The sequence below is a fragment of the Periplaneta americana genome, chromosome 14, assembly GCF_040183065.1.
Source record: "Periplaneta americana isolate PAMFEO1 chromosome 14, P.americana_PAMFEO1_priV1, whole genome shotgun sequence".
Lineage (NCBI taxonomy): Eukaryota > Metazoa > Arthropoda > Insecta > Blattodea > Blattidae > Periplaneta > Periplaneta americana.
In genome coordinates, this window is record NC_091130.1 from 79,582,629 (window position 1) to 79,599,771 (window position 17,143).

The window sequence follows — 17,143 nt, forward strand, 5'->3', positions numbered from 1 at the left end:
TTATAGGTGCTGTCGAATAGGAATTCAGTCTAATTCAGTGTACAAAACTTTTATCAATGACTGTGCTACTTCAGCTTGTATGCTGGTGGAAAAATGAGTCTACGACTAAGGTTTCCAGTTTCAAGGAGTGAATTTAATTTACTTTTACGGAAAAGTTCCGAGAGATAATCTATGTTTATGTCACTACAGATCACAAATTCCATATGCGATTTCTAAAGTCTTTTCTTTACAAATTCAATGTTGGCTATAAATATTAATAAATATGAATGATTGTAGTTAGAAGTCTGATGTACATTATAAAAAGCAAGAAGTTACATTCCTCGGCAAGATTCGAACTTTTCGATGTTTGGTTTTGTCGTCCAACGCATAAGCACTGACCTATTCAATGCTTATGGTAATAACACTAATAACCTACAATTTAGCTGTAGCAATGTGGTGTCATAACTTGGGGTTTGTTTACTTAATGTAATTAGATTTAATTTGATTAGCTTCGTAACAATTGGACTTCCTGTTATTTAAATATTTAAGTTAGAGTTGATTTATTAACTCGTATTGTGCAAGATGACCCTTATTTCAATAATTCTTTATCACGTTAAATAATCATTGTCTACACTAAAGTATTATCATCATCCCTCATTTCTCATCTTAATAGCGAACCGACGTGATATGAGACAGCGAGTTATAGCTCTAGTTGAGGCTGGATATGGGGCTAGATCTGCTGGCCGTTTGGTCGGTGTTCCTGGAAGTACAGCCGAGAGGTGGGTTCATCGTGACCAAAATTCAGGGGAGGTCGAAAATCGCCCTATTCCTGGGCGTCTCCGGATTTCTTCATTGGAAGTGGATGCTCTCTTATTCGAGGCAGTTCGACAGGACCCCTTTCGAACTGCTAACGAAATAAGAGCAGCATCTAACTTTCCCGGCTCTTCACAGACTGTGATCAGCAGGTTGAGGAACCGCGGTATTAGGAGCCGCAGGGCTGCGCAAATGGAAATATTGGGGGAAGCACAAGCTGTCGACCGTCTTGCCTTCGCTACCAATCAAGTGGATTTCGATTGGAGAAATGTAATTTTCTCCGACGAAACAACCATCTCGAGTGATTACGAAAATCCTGTCCGTGTGTATCGTGAGGATGGTCTCCGACATGATCAGCGCTATGTGCACCGACGTGAAAGATCGGGGCGCATTAGCATATCGTCACAGTCTAGTATATACACTTGCGAAGCTCAATACGTAGTAAATATGCAAACATTAGATAGTTGCTCACCATTAGGGTCGCTAATATCGCCTCATTACAGGCAATGCAAAATAGTACCGTCCCAGTCTATTGTTTCTAGCACCCTCAAAACTCAAGCTTCGTGACTGTATATAGTAGACCGTGATATCGTGTTGGGGTGGATGTCTTACGATGGACCTGGCGTTATAGAACGCATCGATGGCCGGTTTAATGCAGGAACTTACGAGCACATTCTGGAAAATATATTCCTTCCTTCCGCCCCTAGAACGTTTTCCCGAAGGAACATTGCTGTTCCAACAGGATAACCATCCCGTGCACTATGCCGCAAGCATTCAAAGATGGTTTCAAAGGAGACCCGAGATCGAAATCATTAATTGGCCTCCGAAGTCACCTGATTTGAATGTCATCGAAAATTTATGGGCGGAATTGAAAAAGAGAAGGATAGCCACCTATGCCCACCGACGCCCTCGAAATCGAGACTAATTGTGGGATCAAGTTGTTAAAACCTGGGAAGATCTCGCCGGGGATTAGAATTTATTCCACAATCTCGTGACATCCATGCCAGACCGACTTAGATCTGTAATAGAAGTTGATGGCATGTGGACAAGATTTTAAGTTGACAGGTCTCTTTTTGTTTCTTATGATTTTTGTTTGAGGAAGAATACTCTTAACTTCCAAATAAGATTTATTTTTTTGACGAGGTTCAGCCCACTTGTAAGACCCAGAAATTGGGCATAAATTATTCATATTTTTCGACAAATTAGACAGTCGAGTATCTCTGAAGAAATTAATTACATCTCAATAAAAAAAAAGTTTTACCTGGGATCGAACACGAGACGTTTCGGTTAAGCAGTGAAACCGACACGCTACTATATGAGCTACCGAGACAAGAAAGTGACAACAGCAATCTAGAATGTAGATCCCATAGCAGGCATTTGCCATTCGGTACAGAGAAGCAATGATAGTTTGTGACCCGAGCTATGTTGTGAAATCGTGGCCTTAAATGGCTGTCTTCTTCGTGATTCTTATTTTGGTCCTTGTCTTTGTTGTGGTCCTCGTAACAATTCTTCCTGTGTTTGACATTTTACGTATCGTTACGTCAATATCGAGTGAACCGCGCTGTAGAACTTTAACTTCCGACGACCAAGAGTCGTCTCATTCCTTTTAAGTGTAACTGTACATCTGTTATCAGACTGTACATCTCACTTGACGATTTGTGTCAGAGGAAGAACAATATTGTTTGTATACATCTGAAGTCTGACTAATGTAATATGTAGCTAGTCGGCGATATATGCAATAAAAGGGAAAAGGAACTGGCCACCCTACCCCATGATATTCTGGCCTAGTTGCCTCATAAAAGGTGCCTTGTTGGTATCATTTGTGAGGTTCAGACTTCTCTTTGGACAGTTTACTAAACAACAACAAGATCAACATGCGGAAGCAGTTCAATGGATAGTTTGTGTAAAATATTATACACTATATTTTAATTCGCTGAATGCATCTTTCAACATGAATTCGAACACTGGCAACGCTGTAAGTAGTTTCGACTTCTTCAGCTGTTAATTTACCATCACGCAGATACGGTGAAGTAACAACAATGATCCCTTTATCGGAGAGGTTTGTTTTTATTCCGGGAAAACCTGACTTCATCACCACCTCCTAATAAAGTCAATAATCCGCAATCAGTTGTTATGAATGTGTCACTCGATCTGCCACAGTAGCATTTAGATTTGAAAGCCACCATCTGATCCACGTTGGGTGGCTGTTCCACTTCTGAACAATTAATTGTCACTCTACATTTTTCAATATTGCAGGCATTGTTTCTTGAATACTTTCTCTGCTAGGCCAAAACCCAAAGTTACAGTAGCCACTGTGGATGTCAATAACATTAACATGGCGGTAAAAATACATCATAATTATAATTGTACGATTAACTCCGAACATCACCCTCATAGCAGAATACGACAATCCAGTTTTCATTTTAATTTGGAAATATGAGTAGACGATTTCATTTACCAATCTTACTCTTGGACAGAATTTTTCGAAAGCTTTCGATGTGAAATTCACTAATAAAAAAAATATGTATGGTCTACATCTTGGGGCGTTTCGACTATCTATGGTAGCTATTTTTGGGTTAAATGATAGAATTGGAAATATTTCTTATTATGATTCTACGGCTATGATTGTGTTTCAATTGGCAGCAATTTTAACAATATATTCAAAACCACAAATGTCACTCCCATTAAGTCTGGTAGTTCTGTCTCATATTTTATTGTAGAATAATCTCGAAACCTTGCATTCCATTAAACATATCATCTGTTCCTGAACTCTTGTCATAACATTTCTTATGTGATTTCAGTCCGGCATGTAATGGAATAGACACTTGAGTAGATAATTCACACAGTTCAATTGTGAAAGAAAAAACAAAATCACTAAGAATGGTTTCATTTACTTCTGCCTGTATGGCTACTTCATTTTTCGAAATAACACTTGTTGAGCATTCGCCTTCCATAAATTTTCATCTTTTCTTCTTCTTTTTGCGTCTCTTTCGTACCTTTCCGGAGCTAGTTGAGATGAGGCAGTCTTTTTATTGCAATGTTTTGGAAAAATATTGGAAACTGTATGCTAGTTTTGGGGGTGTCCTGACCTCATTCCCAACAAAATGAATACCGCAAATTCTTGTTGCGAGTGTTGGTTTCCAAGGTGAACCATCAGCACTTGAAATCAAGAATTAAATATCGAATGCATTTAAAAATAAGTATATTATTATTTATTGTTGCTAATATTATACACAATATATATGTAAAGAACTCAGTAATTATGTACTTTTCGAAATGTTAATTATAAATTCCTGTCGTTGTTAACTTAATGGTTATTTATAAACATAACATTTTATATATATATATATATATTTTTTAATTTTTTTATTAGGCCTAGTATATAATAATACTATGAATACAAGCAGTGTAGCCTTATTTACTTTCGTCTGCGTACTACATGGATCCACAATTAGCGTCGTTCCGCTTCAGTTTCCTTTTTTGGAAATGAATAAAACCAATATCGGTTGGTGTGTTCCTATAAGCAGTACTACACTCAAGAACACTGCAATTTGCTTACCTTTCCGCTTTTTAGGATCATCCATATTTCTAATCATTTAACCTGAGATGTTAAGTATATTCATACGATTCAAGCACGACTCTATCACTGCTGTCCTGTAGTTTGTAACAACAGTCGCCACCAGAGGAGCTTGCTCGGTGCCTATATTATGAAAAGTAAGAAATGACAACAATACAGTTACAGCTAAGCGAGTTAAGAAGCCATGTAAATAAATACCATATGCTTAGTCAAAATTAAAACTTACAAAATAATTAAATTTTCATTCAAGATATTCCTGTACTGTGTAAAAGATTTTACTAAAGAACCTATCTTTCAATTTAGATTTGAAAACCCTGATATTATTAATATATCTATTATAGAAAGGAATTTTATTAAAAAATGTAACACCAACAACAAAATGGCTGTTACAAATCTTAGTTAATCTACATTTAGAAACAGATTACAGTTATTTCGAGCCTCATGAGAATGTGTAGTATTATCAGAAATATGTTCAAGTAAATGTTCATATACGAACATTGTACAACAATATTCCAAATGTATTTAATTAGTGCTTACAGTATTCTCTTGGGCCACAACCCTTATGATTATGCACAGCTCTTTTCTGAAGAAGAAAAACATCTTTGTAGTGACACTAGTTCGCCATAGTACCATCACATAATTCAAATGATATTAGGAAAAACCATGGCAGGCCTTTAATAAGAACTTATAATCCTGTGCTTCTAGGTTCGACCCCCGTATTCCTCCGATTTATAACTTATGTTGGACAAGCCCGTGGTCCAGGTAACACAGAGGTTTTCTTTAAGAACTCCGGTTCCCCTGTGGCATTGCAACAAATCTCCATCATCACCTCATCTCATCGCGGTGTAGATCAGTCTCCTATAGCGTACCTTGGGCAACGACTGTCGGTAAATTGGGCTACACAACTGGCTTGCAGGAACTAATTCTTTTAATCTTATTAATAAGTAAATGACGTTTGACAACTGGACACATTCCACTTCTGATAACTACATTTTCCGTGAAACTGATGGTATAAATGATTCTTACCATTTTATATAAATTGAAGACACACAGCATGTCATGAAAGGAATGAATGTTGATACGGCACATGGCCCTGATCGGATATTACTTAAGGTAATAAAAGAACTTAAGTGCTCTAACAATATTTGCACTAAATTGCCAATATAATAATGCTTGCTTGGAATTATGTTCCCAAATCCTTCAGAAGAGGCCGTACCATCTTCATTCTTACATCTGGAGATCCCACAATAATTACTAATTGGGGCCCCATTACTATTTTTTCTATTTTACGCAGAATTATTGAAAGGACTTTAGAAAGAAAAATTCGACCTTTTTTTGAAGTATCTCTCCAACAAAGAGGATTTGTAAGAACTCCGGGAAATTTATTAACTCTTCACTGGTTAACAACTGTCTTAAAGAAGAAAGACTGTTGCATCACGTTTTTGGACGTTTCCATAGCTTTTGATAATATTGGACATCAAAAAAGTGAACATTGTATTAATTCGACCTCTGTTCCTCAGGAAATGAAATCCCTAATAAAATCTCTCTTAACTAATAACTCTGTCTTCATTGAATTAGATGCAGCTACCTGTACAAAAGACATCCCGGTGCGTAGAGGAGTTACTGAAGAATCGCCTTTATCGCCCATTCTGTTCAATCTGGCTATCGACTTAACATCCGACATTACAACAATAAGTAGTTTGAATATAGTTCAACAAATATCAATGACACCATTAAATATTTAAGAGTCACATATAAAGATGAAATAATTTTAGATGATAAAGGCATTATGAATATATTACATACTAGTATATCCAAACTAGTAGTACATTCAACACTTCTCAAACCAGATCAAAAGATAAATATAATAAACCAATATTATATAGCCGAGTCTGATTTATCCTCTACAATGTGCTCCATTATCAAAGCTCAAACATAGTTTCTTGCTTGATATTGATAAATTGATAAGAAGTGCTGTCAAGGAAATAATTTGATTGCCAATCGATAGCCCAGAAAGTATGCTTTATAGTTCCAGGAAAGTTCATGGTCTGGGCATTATGAAAGCTTCGAGGGAAGCATTCTTGCAACATATTAATGTATGCAACCTGTTAGATTGTCCCACGCCGTGGCGTCGCGGTCTGAGGCATCTCGTTTAGGACTCACGTTACGGAATGCGCTCTGGTTCGAATCCTCATGGGGGAAGAAATTTTCTCATGAAATTTCGGCCAGTGTATGGGACCGGTGCCCACCCAGCATCGTGATGCACTTGGGGAGCTACGATAGGTAGCGAAAATCCGATTTCGCAAACCAGCTATAACAGCTGGGGCATCATCGTGCTAACCACACGATACCTCCATTCTGGTTTGGTGATCGTCCACCTCTGCTTCGGCATGTGGATGTGAGGCCAGCAGCCGGCTGGTCGGTCTTGGCCCTTCAAAGGGCTGTAGCGCCATGGATTTAAAAAAAAACCTGTTAGACTCCATTGATGATCCTCTTCTTGCGACTACAAGAAATTTCGCACAAGAAATGAGCCAGTATACAACACCTTGGTTTCCCTTCTGAGGAACAGCCTAGTGTGCTAAATCTACGGAACAAACTACGAAATGAACAGTTTGAAGAATGGAAGGTGGGGGGGAACGTAGCCACCGTGATAAAGATATTTCGCATTTTTCAGAATGGTCAAAATAAAAATTCCTGGAGTTTAACCAAGAAAGGCCTTTCCACCTCTCCGTGGACTAACGCTATAAAAATGAATTGTAATGTCATCGCAGTACGTAGTGTTCCTGGTAGAAGCCAAGAATCCCGTTGCAAAAAAAAAAAAAAAAAAAAAAAAAAAGAGGAACAATCGACATCGATGGGTTGGCTCCACCAAATGCTCCGACATCATAGCAATTGATAACAATCGAAATATTGGCTTCATAATCGATCCGACTATCAGATTTAAGGGAACTGAATTACAACCACAAGAAGTACATTTGGAAAAGAAAAGACATTATGAACCCTGCTTTACTTATCTGGAATAGAAAGGTACCACATAGGCCTACCTGTTTGTGGCTGGGAAGGAATTGGCTTGCTCTTTGGTACTCTTTGTATCAATTTCTTTCATCGCTTCCATATTGATATTTTGAAACTGCAAGACATAGCCATCAATGTTTTAAGACATTCCTTGTTAATTGTAAATAACCATCTGTACAATAGGCTACTGTACTGTATATCAAAAATAAATTATTTCTGCCAAGGATAGCTGCCCAAAAATAAAATAAAATAAAAATAAAATATTGTTGATCTACAATCAATTTAGGTGCTGTCACCGCTCGGTAACCCTTTTTCAAGGGCAGCTATCCTTTTTGGATTCTTCTCTTGTAGTAAACTATTGGACGGATTTTATTTATGTTCAGTAACTTACCTTTGAGACAATTTATCAGGGGATTTTGTAATGAAATATAATAATTTTAGTACAAGTCTGTCAGTGTACAACGATTTGTTCTTAACTATTTTACCGATATTTTTATTTTATTCATATTCAATATCGAATAGTCAGTTTATCAGGGAATGATGTACATGAGCTATAGTAGCCCAATTTTAGTACTGGTCTGTGTACAGCTATTTGTACTAAACTATTGGTAGGATTTTATTCATATACAGTATCTACGAGTCAATTTATCAGGGAATTTTGTAATGAAATATAATAATTTTAGTACTAGTGTGTCTGTGTACAGTTTTGCTATTCATTGACACTTTACACGTTCTTATATTAAATTTTCTTTATATTTAATAGGCCTACATAAAGTCGTTTCATTCAGCAGAATTTCTGTGAATATGTGCATTTTATCTTTTGTTTATAGAAAAATAATAAATCCCATTTTTATCCATACGAGTAAAGTTTCAATATAATAATAATAATTCCTTGTTTAATTATCTAATGCAGTTTAAAAGTCATTTTCTAAATATTTAATCTCTTTGACGAGTTACTTTCTGAGTAATGAAAAATGTATACTCGAGAAAGCCACAATTTAAAGATCCACGCACTGCTTAGTCAGACATGTTGCAATGTTCCCCACAACCTGTCTGTTCTTCTTCCTTGTGCCTTTTTCTTGATCTCTCTCTTTTTTTTTTTCTCGATACTATATACAATTCTGCCTTGGCGATTCTCTTTTGATCTATTGCTTTACTGCATTATGGTAGACAAATGTCTGATGTCACTAAAAGAAAGGCGTGGTATTTTGTTGGAACAGTTTACGTATAATATTTCATACAAATTTCTAGAGCATTAGAAGTAAAAAATGTAATATTGTGCACAGAAAACAGTTAAGATTTAGAATTGCTTAAAATAAAACGAAAACAGATTTTTTGCTCACTTAACTGAAACTCATATATTAAATTATAGCTACAGTACATAGAAGTATTTTTATAGTGTTGATTAGTGTTACAGCCTGGAAGTTAAAGCACGAAATTAAGTTTAAAAGTCTGCCTGCTGTGCATGAGAACATCATGGCGGTTACCTGAAACTTTGAGCTATTCTCTTTACATACTACTCTGTTCTAGTTGTCTTATGTGTTTCGAGAATGACGTCACAATGCGCCTACGTTCCTGATTAGTGCTTAATCCAATTCATATATAGTATCTGGGCATGCACCTATATCATCTTTCGAAGGCGTCCAGAAATGTGGCCATTTCTTAATAATGCCGTAGAGTACAGACCCTGGACTCATTGTATTAATTGTCTCGTTCATCGCAACAAGTTTATAGTTTTCATCTATTTTCCCCAGCTTGACTCCAAGCTCTATCAAGTCTTTAACGGCTTTTAGTTGACCATTTGTCGGTGTATCACTGACGAAGTTCCCTATTAACGAAATACCAATGTTACATTGTTTAACAAATCCAATGTGCATCGTGGTGGCGTCCCATCCCCTGCCCTCGTACACATTGCCGTCTCCACCCAATACAAAACTGTAGCCGATGTCTGGCAGCCCTATTTCGGTGCTCATGTGGTAATCTTGTATGTTCTTCATTCGGGCTGAACACTTTACGGGACTGTAACAGGCCGGCGTAGCTGTGTGTGAAATCTCTACAAATGGCGTCGGATGGCGCAACTGTTTCACGTATTTTGCTTCTGCTGCATGCCATTCTTCCCTAGTGATGATACGGTCTCTTGACATGTCCAGGGTGGGCGAAGACTCCGATTCTGAAATTCATAACAAATGAAGACTCAGGTTTTCAGCGTCTCGCCAAAATTATAAGGAGAATTAACTTTTTATGATGTGATTATCGCTCATGTACACTGACGTTCAAAGATATCTGACCCCTGCTAATCGATTGTGATCGATAATTCGTTGGTGTAAGTGTGCCTTCTTTAGTTATTACTTGTATGAATAGATGGCGAAGATGCCATTGAGTGTCACCAATCGTAGATAAATATACGAGTATAAACACAGTTCTTATTCTCAATATTTTCAGAGTTACACTAATTCAAAGTTGTTTGTAAAATACGTTTTTCCTTTAGTTTGAAGGTAAAAGAATAATACAAATAGAGAATGTACCATTCAGAAGTATCATTTCTTTAATTGGAAAATATTATGAAGCTAACTTTAGTTACTTGGTACAGACATCTTTTTCCATTTTTAACTGGAAAATTACATTATTCTTACGCACTTATCACAACAATTATTACCAGGGAACGGATTTATATGGACTAAAAATATATGAAATATGTAAATATATATGTAGTTATTTTTACCAAAATATGGAATTAAATATGGATTTTTACCAAAATATGGAATTAAATATGGACTTAAAATTATAAAAAAATGACTATGTACGTTAAATATTGGTACATTTTAATCAACCTAAACAAAAAATATAATGGACGTACCTTATCTTCCAATGTAGTTTCAACAAAACACAATTTTTATTGTCTGTTACCATAACAATAGGTTACAAACATTTCTTTCAAGTGCTGAAAAGTGAATCTTCTTCTATTGTCTCTGAGGATAGATTTATACTGACTAAAAGAGCGTTCGACGTCACAAGAAGTAACTGGTACATAATTCAATTTCACAATGTCTGCTGGGGATAAGTCCAAGTTAATCTTCACTGTTGATTCACCACTCATCACAGCAACAACCTTTTGTAGTTCTTCATATCCAGGGTTTTTTGAAAGTACAGTGTCCACCTTAGCTCTTACTGCATCTGCAACTTTACCTCTACCACGATTCAGTTGTTCCACAGTACTATTTATAATTTCAAAACTTTCAGATAGTGAAAGGTGCCTATTTGAGAGAGTCTTTTGAGCGTTTTTATGATGCATGAAAATGTATGCTGAATGTGAGCTAAGTCATTCTTCACACTTATGTCACAGGTAACTGTTTTCGCAGTATCAATTGAGACTGCATCTTCAGAGTCCAATGCAAGGAGAACATTGTTAATAGAGTCTATATGTTCGGCATAATATTCAACTGCTTCTAGCCATGTACCCCATCTAGTTAAAATTGGCTTTGGTGGCAATGGAATTTCAGGGTACATTTCTTTCAACACGTTAACTCTACTGGGAGCTTTGAGAAATACTTTTTTCACTGATGAAATCAACAAATCTACTTTAGGGAAATTGTCTCTGACCACTTCTGCCACACGATGAAATGCATGCGCCACACAAGTAAAATGAGTCAATTTAGGATATACAACAGATAATGCTTGTCCAGCTTTGACCATATAAGGGGCAGCATCGCTAATAAAGAATAACACATTATCGTACATAATACCCTTTGGCCACAGGATACCCATAGCTTCGTTGAACAGTTTAACTATAGTTTTGTTATTGCACTTTTCTAGAACATCACAATGTAAAAGAATTCGTTCAGAATATTGTTCACTTAACAAACCGATAACTACATTACCAACAAGTCTACCTTCTTTGTCGGGAGTCTCATCAATGGAAACCCAAATTGAACTATCTTTAATTTCATCTCTTATCTTCTGTATTGTCTCATCGTAGATGGATGGAGCATACGTCTTCCTAAGTGTTGACTCATCCGGGATTGTATGTTGAGTATATTTTTCAAGGAATTCCCTGAAGACCTTATTCTTTAGTTTGTAGAGAGGAATATCAGCAGAGATGAGAGAACGGCACAGGTCGATGTTAAACTCAGATCTTACATTCGATGTTGTTGGTTGTGTTAAAAACAATTGTCTCTGCTTGGAATTTAGTTGTTTGTTGGCCTGATGTTTACTAGTTGTAATGTGTTGTTGCACCAGGAACTTTTGTGTAGATGATACTGCACACTGACACAAATTACAAAATAATATTTTATTGTCAGTTGATAAACCATCTTCTTTAAATTCTGAAATGTAACTTGTTAGTTTTGATTTTAAATTGACTGAATGACGTACTTTTGGCATATTTACCGTCTTTATAGTATGATTTACAAAACTGAACCTATGTGTACTCTGACTGGCATTTAACTGTTGAGCTGCACAACTGAAGTCTGTTAAAAATTTTAAATTAAATTAATACAGTTTTGTAACTTACTTTCCCATTGTTGATAGGACTGCTAATTTTCAAATAACTCTGATGTTAAAGGGATTACTGAACATGTGTTTAAATCTCTATTGTTGAAATGTATTTTTAAAAGTTAATGGAATTTTGTTTTGTTTTATTGTTAAACCTAATATAATATGGACTGTTTTATATGAAATATGAAAAATATATGGAAATTAACGAAAATATGTACTAAACTCTAAAATATGGAAAAATATGGAAAATAAAAGTAGGATTTTTCAACCCTACACATTGTGAAACATAAAGATAATGCAAAATATAAATTATATTAGCTTTATAAGTAAATATGTATTTACATATAAATCCTTTCCCTGATTATTACAAATCACACTACTTTCACCGACTTAATTATTTGCAGTTCAATTTTGCATCCTAATTTACAGTCTTGGAGAGTTTAGAACACATTTAAAAAAATGTCGCCGCCCGCTTGAGTATACTTGGCCACACTCTTGTGAACGACACTCGTCGCTCTACGTAATTGCAAACGGCTATCTTTGATTTCCGTAGCGCTCGCGCTGGCTTCTGACTGCACGCTGACCAAGATCACGCGTTCACAGCAATGCATTCCAATAACGAAAAGTAACTCTGTAAATATTGAGAATAGGACCCATGTTTATATGACATTTTTTGCTCGGAATGTCTTCGGAAATAAGCTCCGTAAAGGACGGTAAATCCTCGTGAATTACCCTCTATACCTGTATTACAGAATTCAATATTTCATACCCCTCTGCTGATTGTAAAACATCACTGAGTTTAGCTGGAAACCGCTGATATTGTCAATTGTGAAAATAATTTATGCTTAATCATAATTTTCCCCTATACTTTTTTAACCTTCCCAATAATGGTGTCACCTATTGAGATCTAGAGGAACTATTTCAAAGTTTGTCGATTTTTTTATATCTTCGGTTCTGAAATCCCGTGGTTACAAAGTTCGCTTACACAATCATAAAATCGTAGGATAGATATCTTTGAAAGTCAGTGTATCAGTGTACCAATGGAGTGTAAAAATCTTTTGAGTTTTAACCAATCAAAGCAATCTATGGTCATTAACTGCAATTTTGTCGAAACAATTTTGTCGCACCTAATGTTCAGATGTCAAATATTTAATTGTTTACTCAACAATATGATATTGAAGTATTCTAGTTACATTGGTGTTATTGCGTAATGACCATACCACGAAATGTAAGTGTTAAATATCTTAATTTATAATACAATTTGTTAATTGAGGGAAGCTAAGAAAAATGAATCTTTGTGTACTATTATATTATACACTAGCTTAAAGCACCCGGCGTTGCACGGGTTTTCCTTTCTGCTTCTGTTTTTAATTAAACTGCTTATTACATTTTTGGAAATCTCGGAAACCTAACTATAGACAACCAAAACGAATTCCTTTACTAAGCTAAGATTTATTCTTTAGTTAACGTCACTTACATGAATTGATGAACTCCTTAGCGAAATGCCTGCCAGCGTTAACTCAATTTAAAACAGTTGTAAATCAGGCACCGGAAGAAAACATGTCATCATGTGCTTCACGTTCAAGGTTTTTGTTTATTTATATGTTTTTATTTATTTATTCTGGTGTAGTTAAGGCCATTAGGCCTTCTCGTCCACATCACCAGAAATACAAATAAAATGATAGAAAAATCAAACTATGAACAAAGTAAAATCCAACGATAATATGATTCCTTTTCCTCTTTCTGATCAGTTTCAGCATCGAATCAATATGTACATATATAATTTAATTTATATTGGAAGATTTTTTACCCCTTGACCGCTGTACACCCACTTATATCATACCCAGTTTTTTTTTAAATATGACTTGGAAAACTATATCGCACAAATTCAGATCATATTATATTAATTCTTATTTTATACACAGAATACAGATACAATATAAACTTGCAATAAGTCATTTTTTTTACATAAAGACTAACATTCTGAGAGACGTATAGGCTTGACGGTATTTTAGAAGTTAAGAGATTGTTATTTCCACAACGCATAACATACTACATTTGCAATGTGATTATACAGATAGAATTTCGCAGTAACATATTTTCGGACGTGAACAACAATATTTTGAGAGACGTATATTTTAGAATTAATACAATGCTATTGTCAGTCGGCTTATGTCCATTCACATACTACATTAGCAACATGACAGAAATATCATTGAATTGCTTTTTGATATGTGTAAAATATTTTTTTTTACCCCCACTCCTTTGTACAAAATATAAGCCTAGTCGAGGATGTGAAAAACACGCAGTTTTTAAGTAAATGTCTGCAACTTTGAGGTACTGTCCTTGAGCTTCATTTTAATATGGTCATTACAAATGCTAGTCGCACTGAATTGCAATTGCATTAAACACAATGGGTATCATAGCAATACGTGAGATAAAAACATCTTATCCTTTCGTTTTTCCAGTTAATATTGCGACTTCTATTACGTTTCGAATGGGTTCTTCACACCAATTCATGTTGGTGCATAATTTTGGTGGGTTAATATTTCGCAGTAGTACGTCTGGTTATTCAATATTAAGTAAATTATGTGGTAGCAATCCTTGTAGTTTGAAAGAATTCTAGAATTCAGTTGGATAAAACACAGCCTGCTCACTATCTACAACGCATCGAGAAATTCATAATACGGTCATGGACTGCGTAAAGATATTTATTTTACGAATTATCTAGTTTTAGCCTTCATGATGTTTACCAACAATGTTATTTGTGTTATAATTTCCATGGCCTTGTGAAAGTCGATGTTGAATACAAAAGACAATAATAAAAAAACAATTGACTATAGAAGATAGCATTTTAATATTACATGTTTAGTCGTATTTATTTCTGTTTTTTATATTTTAATTAATTTAACGTCCATTTGTACAATTTTAATACAGCCTATGTTTTTCTCCTGGTTATGAAGGTTAAGTGTGCAAACTTTGGCACATATCGGTCAAAGCGTGTAGATTTGTATAGAGAACATACATACCCACATTCACTTTTACCATATATATTAAGATATCAGTATAATTGTACATTAACATTGAGACAGCATAAATAAAATACAAGGATATATTATTTATGTAGTAAAACTCTCTTTATGGCGGGTTAAAATAAAATAACGTATCTAAAATAATGTAAATGTATTATTAAAGTTAAAAAAAAAGGAGTTGAGCTCAGGTTCGAACCTGTGACCCCTTACACTATAATCACTCATTTTACCACTACGCTACAGAGCTACCTATTGAAGTGCTTGAATTTAAGTATTATGAACGTTTTACATTTGCTGTCTATTATGTTTGATTTTGAATTTATAAAAACTAAACAAATATGTGTTTTATGTCATTTTGTATTGTATATTATTGGCCATGATACATTCAATCAAGAGATCGTAGCTCATTTACGTAGTTTTAATTTAATATTATTTTATATTAGCCGTACCCGTGCGCTCCGCTGCACCTGTTAGAAATAAATATAAAGTAATTACATAATTAAAATATGACGTTTGATCCAGGGAACAACTTTTACAGCAGCGCAAGATAATCTGCTTCGCTCATTACCCAATTTTTTTTTGCATTGCATTTATTGCATATATATTTTTTATGTATTTTAACACGATTCAATTGAGCATAGTTAAAATTTGAATTATAAAATAATGGATTGCTAAGCTAACGTACTATTACTGCATACTAAATCAATACACTCTCGTTATTCGTTAATTCTCTGAGATTAAAATGAGTGTACATAAATATTATTTTAAGAAATACAGAAAACGAATGTACAAAATAGCCTATCAAATTTTCTGTGCATAAGAAGCTATTTTAATCTTACCTGTCCTCGATTTACTCAGACGTTACTGTAATAACATTATAGCATTATGTCCATCTAGAGAAACTACACTTTCCAATGGTGAAATAATAATTAATTATACAAATCGGTTAATTTAGCTTCTGATATTACTTCATAAAACACAGAAACATTCTCTGTAGGCTATGTTTAATAGCTTTCGATTGTTGTTGTCCAAGGCCCCTTATAGACGAAGTCATTTGTTATTTCATTGCACCGTCTTAGATGGCGTTATTTTAATTTCAAACTCATTTATCTCATTAAATATCAATCCTATCAAAATTTTGTAAAGAATAAAACTTATCGGAAATCGTTTTTAAAGAAACTTTTGTTATATAACATTCTTCACAAAAGTCAATAATAAGCGAGATATTTCGATTTATTTAATTCAGTCCCCCTTATAACCCCCCTTTTAAATAAAGTATTTTGAATGCCGTATAGCCTAAAATCTAAGTTACAACGAATTTAATTTATATTCCAATTTTCATACAAATCGGTTCAGCCATTATCGCGTGAAAAGGTAACAAACATACAGACAGACATACAAACAAAAATTTCAAAAATGCTATTTTCGGTTTCAGGGTGGTTAATTATATATGTTAGGACCAATTATTTTTGGAAAATCGAAAATTACCAGAAAAATTTCGGCTACAGATTTATTATTAGTATAGATTCCAATAACAATATGGCCGCTTTTACAACGGAAGAAGACGTGACTGGATGACGTCAATAAAAAACAATTGATTGTAGAAGAGGCCATTTTAATATCATAAAGGCCTTTTTACGTTCTAATTTTTATTGTTTTCAATAATTTAACGTCCATCTTTCCAATTTTAATGTAGCCTATGTTCTTCTCTGTGTTATGGAGATTAAATGTGCAAACTTTGGCAAATATCGGTCAAAGTGTATAGATTTGTATAGAGAACATACACACATACATACATACATACATACATACATACATACATACATACATACATACATACATACATACATACATACATACATACATACATACATACATACCCACATTCATTTATTTATTCATTTATTCGCGAAATAGTCGTACTCAAATATCACGCGATTCTTTGGATAGCTCAAAACCTATTGAGATTTTAAACACTGAAAGCCGACATGAACTGCAAACTTGTCGCACCTGATACGCATTTGTTTAAAATCGTTGCACCTGATGTTCAAATATTAAATCTGTTCAGTGTTTTCTTAAGAATGCAGTAGGCGTGATATTGTGTGATGGCGTGCTAGCAATTGCAAGTATAATAAATATCGTAGTAATTTATAATATCATTTGTTTTTGTAAAGTAATGTAATTATGTTACCTTCGTTTTGTTGATTATTAAATTATTATTATTATTAATATT

The 17,143-nt window shown here is 34.7% G+C and overlaps 1 protein-coding gene across 6 annotated transcripts in view; it reads right to left on the reverse strand.

Annotated features, from left to right (window-relative positions):
• Positions 1 to 3,513: 3,513 nt before the first annotated feature.
• LOC138713489 (peptidoglycan recognition protein 1-like) overlaps positions 3,514 to 17,143 on the reverse strand; it is a 38,354-nt gene continuing 24,724 nt past the window's right edge. For all 6 annotated transcript variants that reach the window (XM_069845646.1, XM_069845647.1, XM_069845652.1 and 3 more), the window contains one exon: positions 3,514 to 9,554. In XM_069845646.1, the coding sequence (XP_069701747.1) occupies positions 8,971 to 9,554 (584 nt within the window). In that variant the 3' untranslated portion in view covers positions 3,514 to 8,970. The remainder of the gene's footprint in view (positions 9,555 to 17,143) is intronic.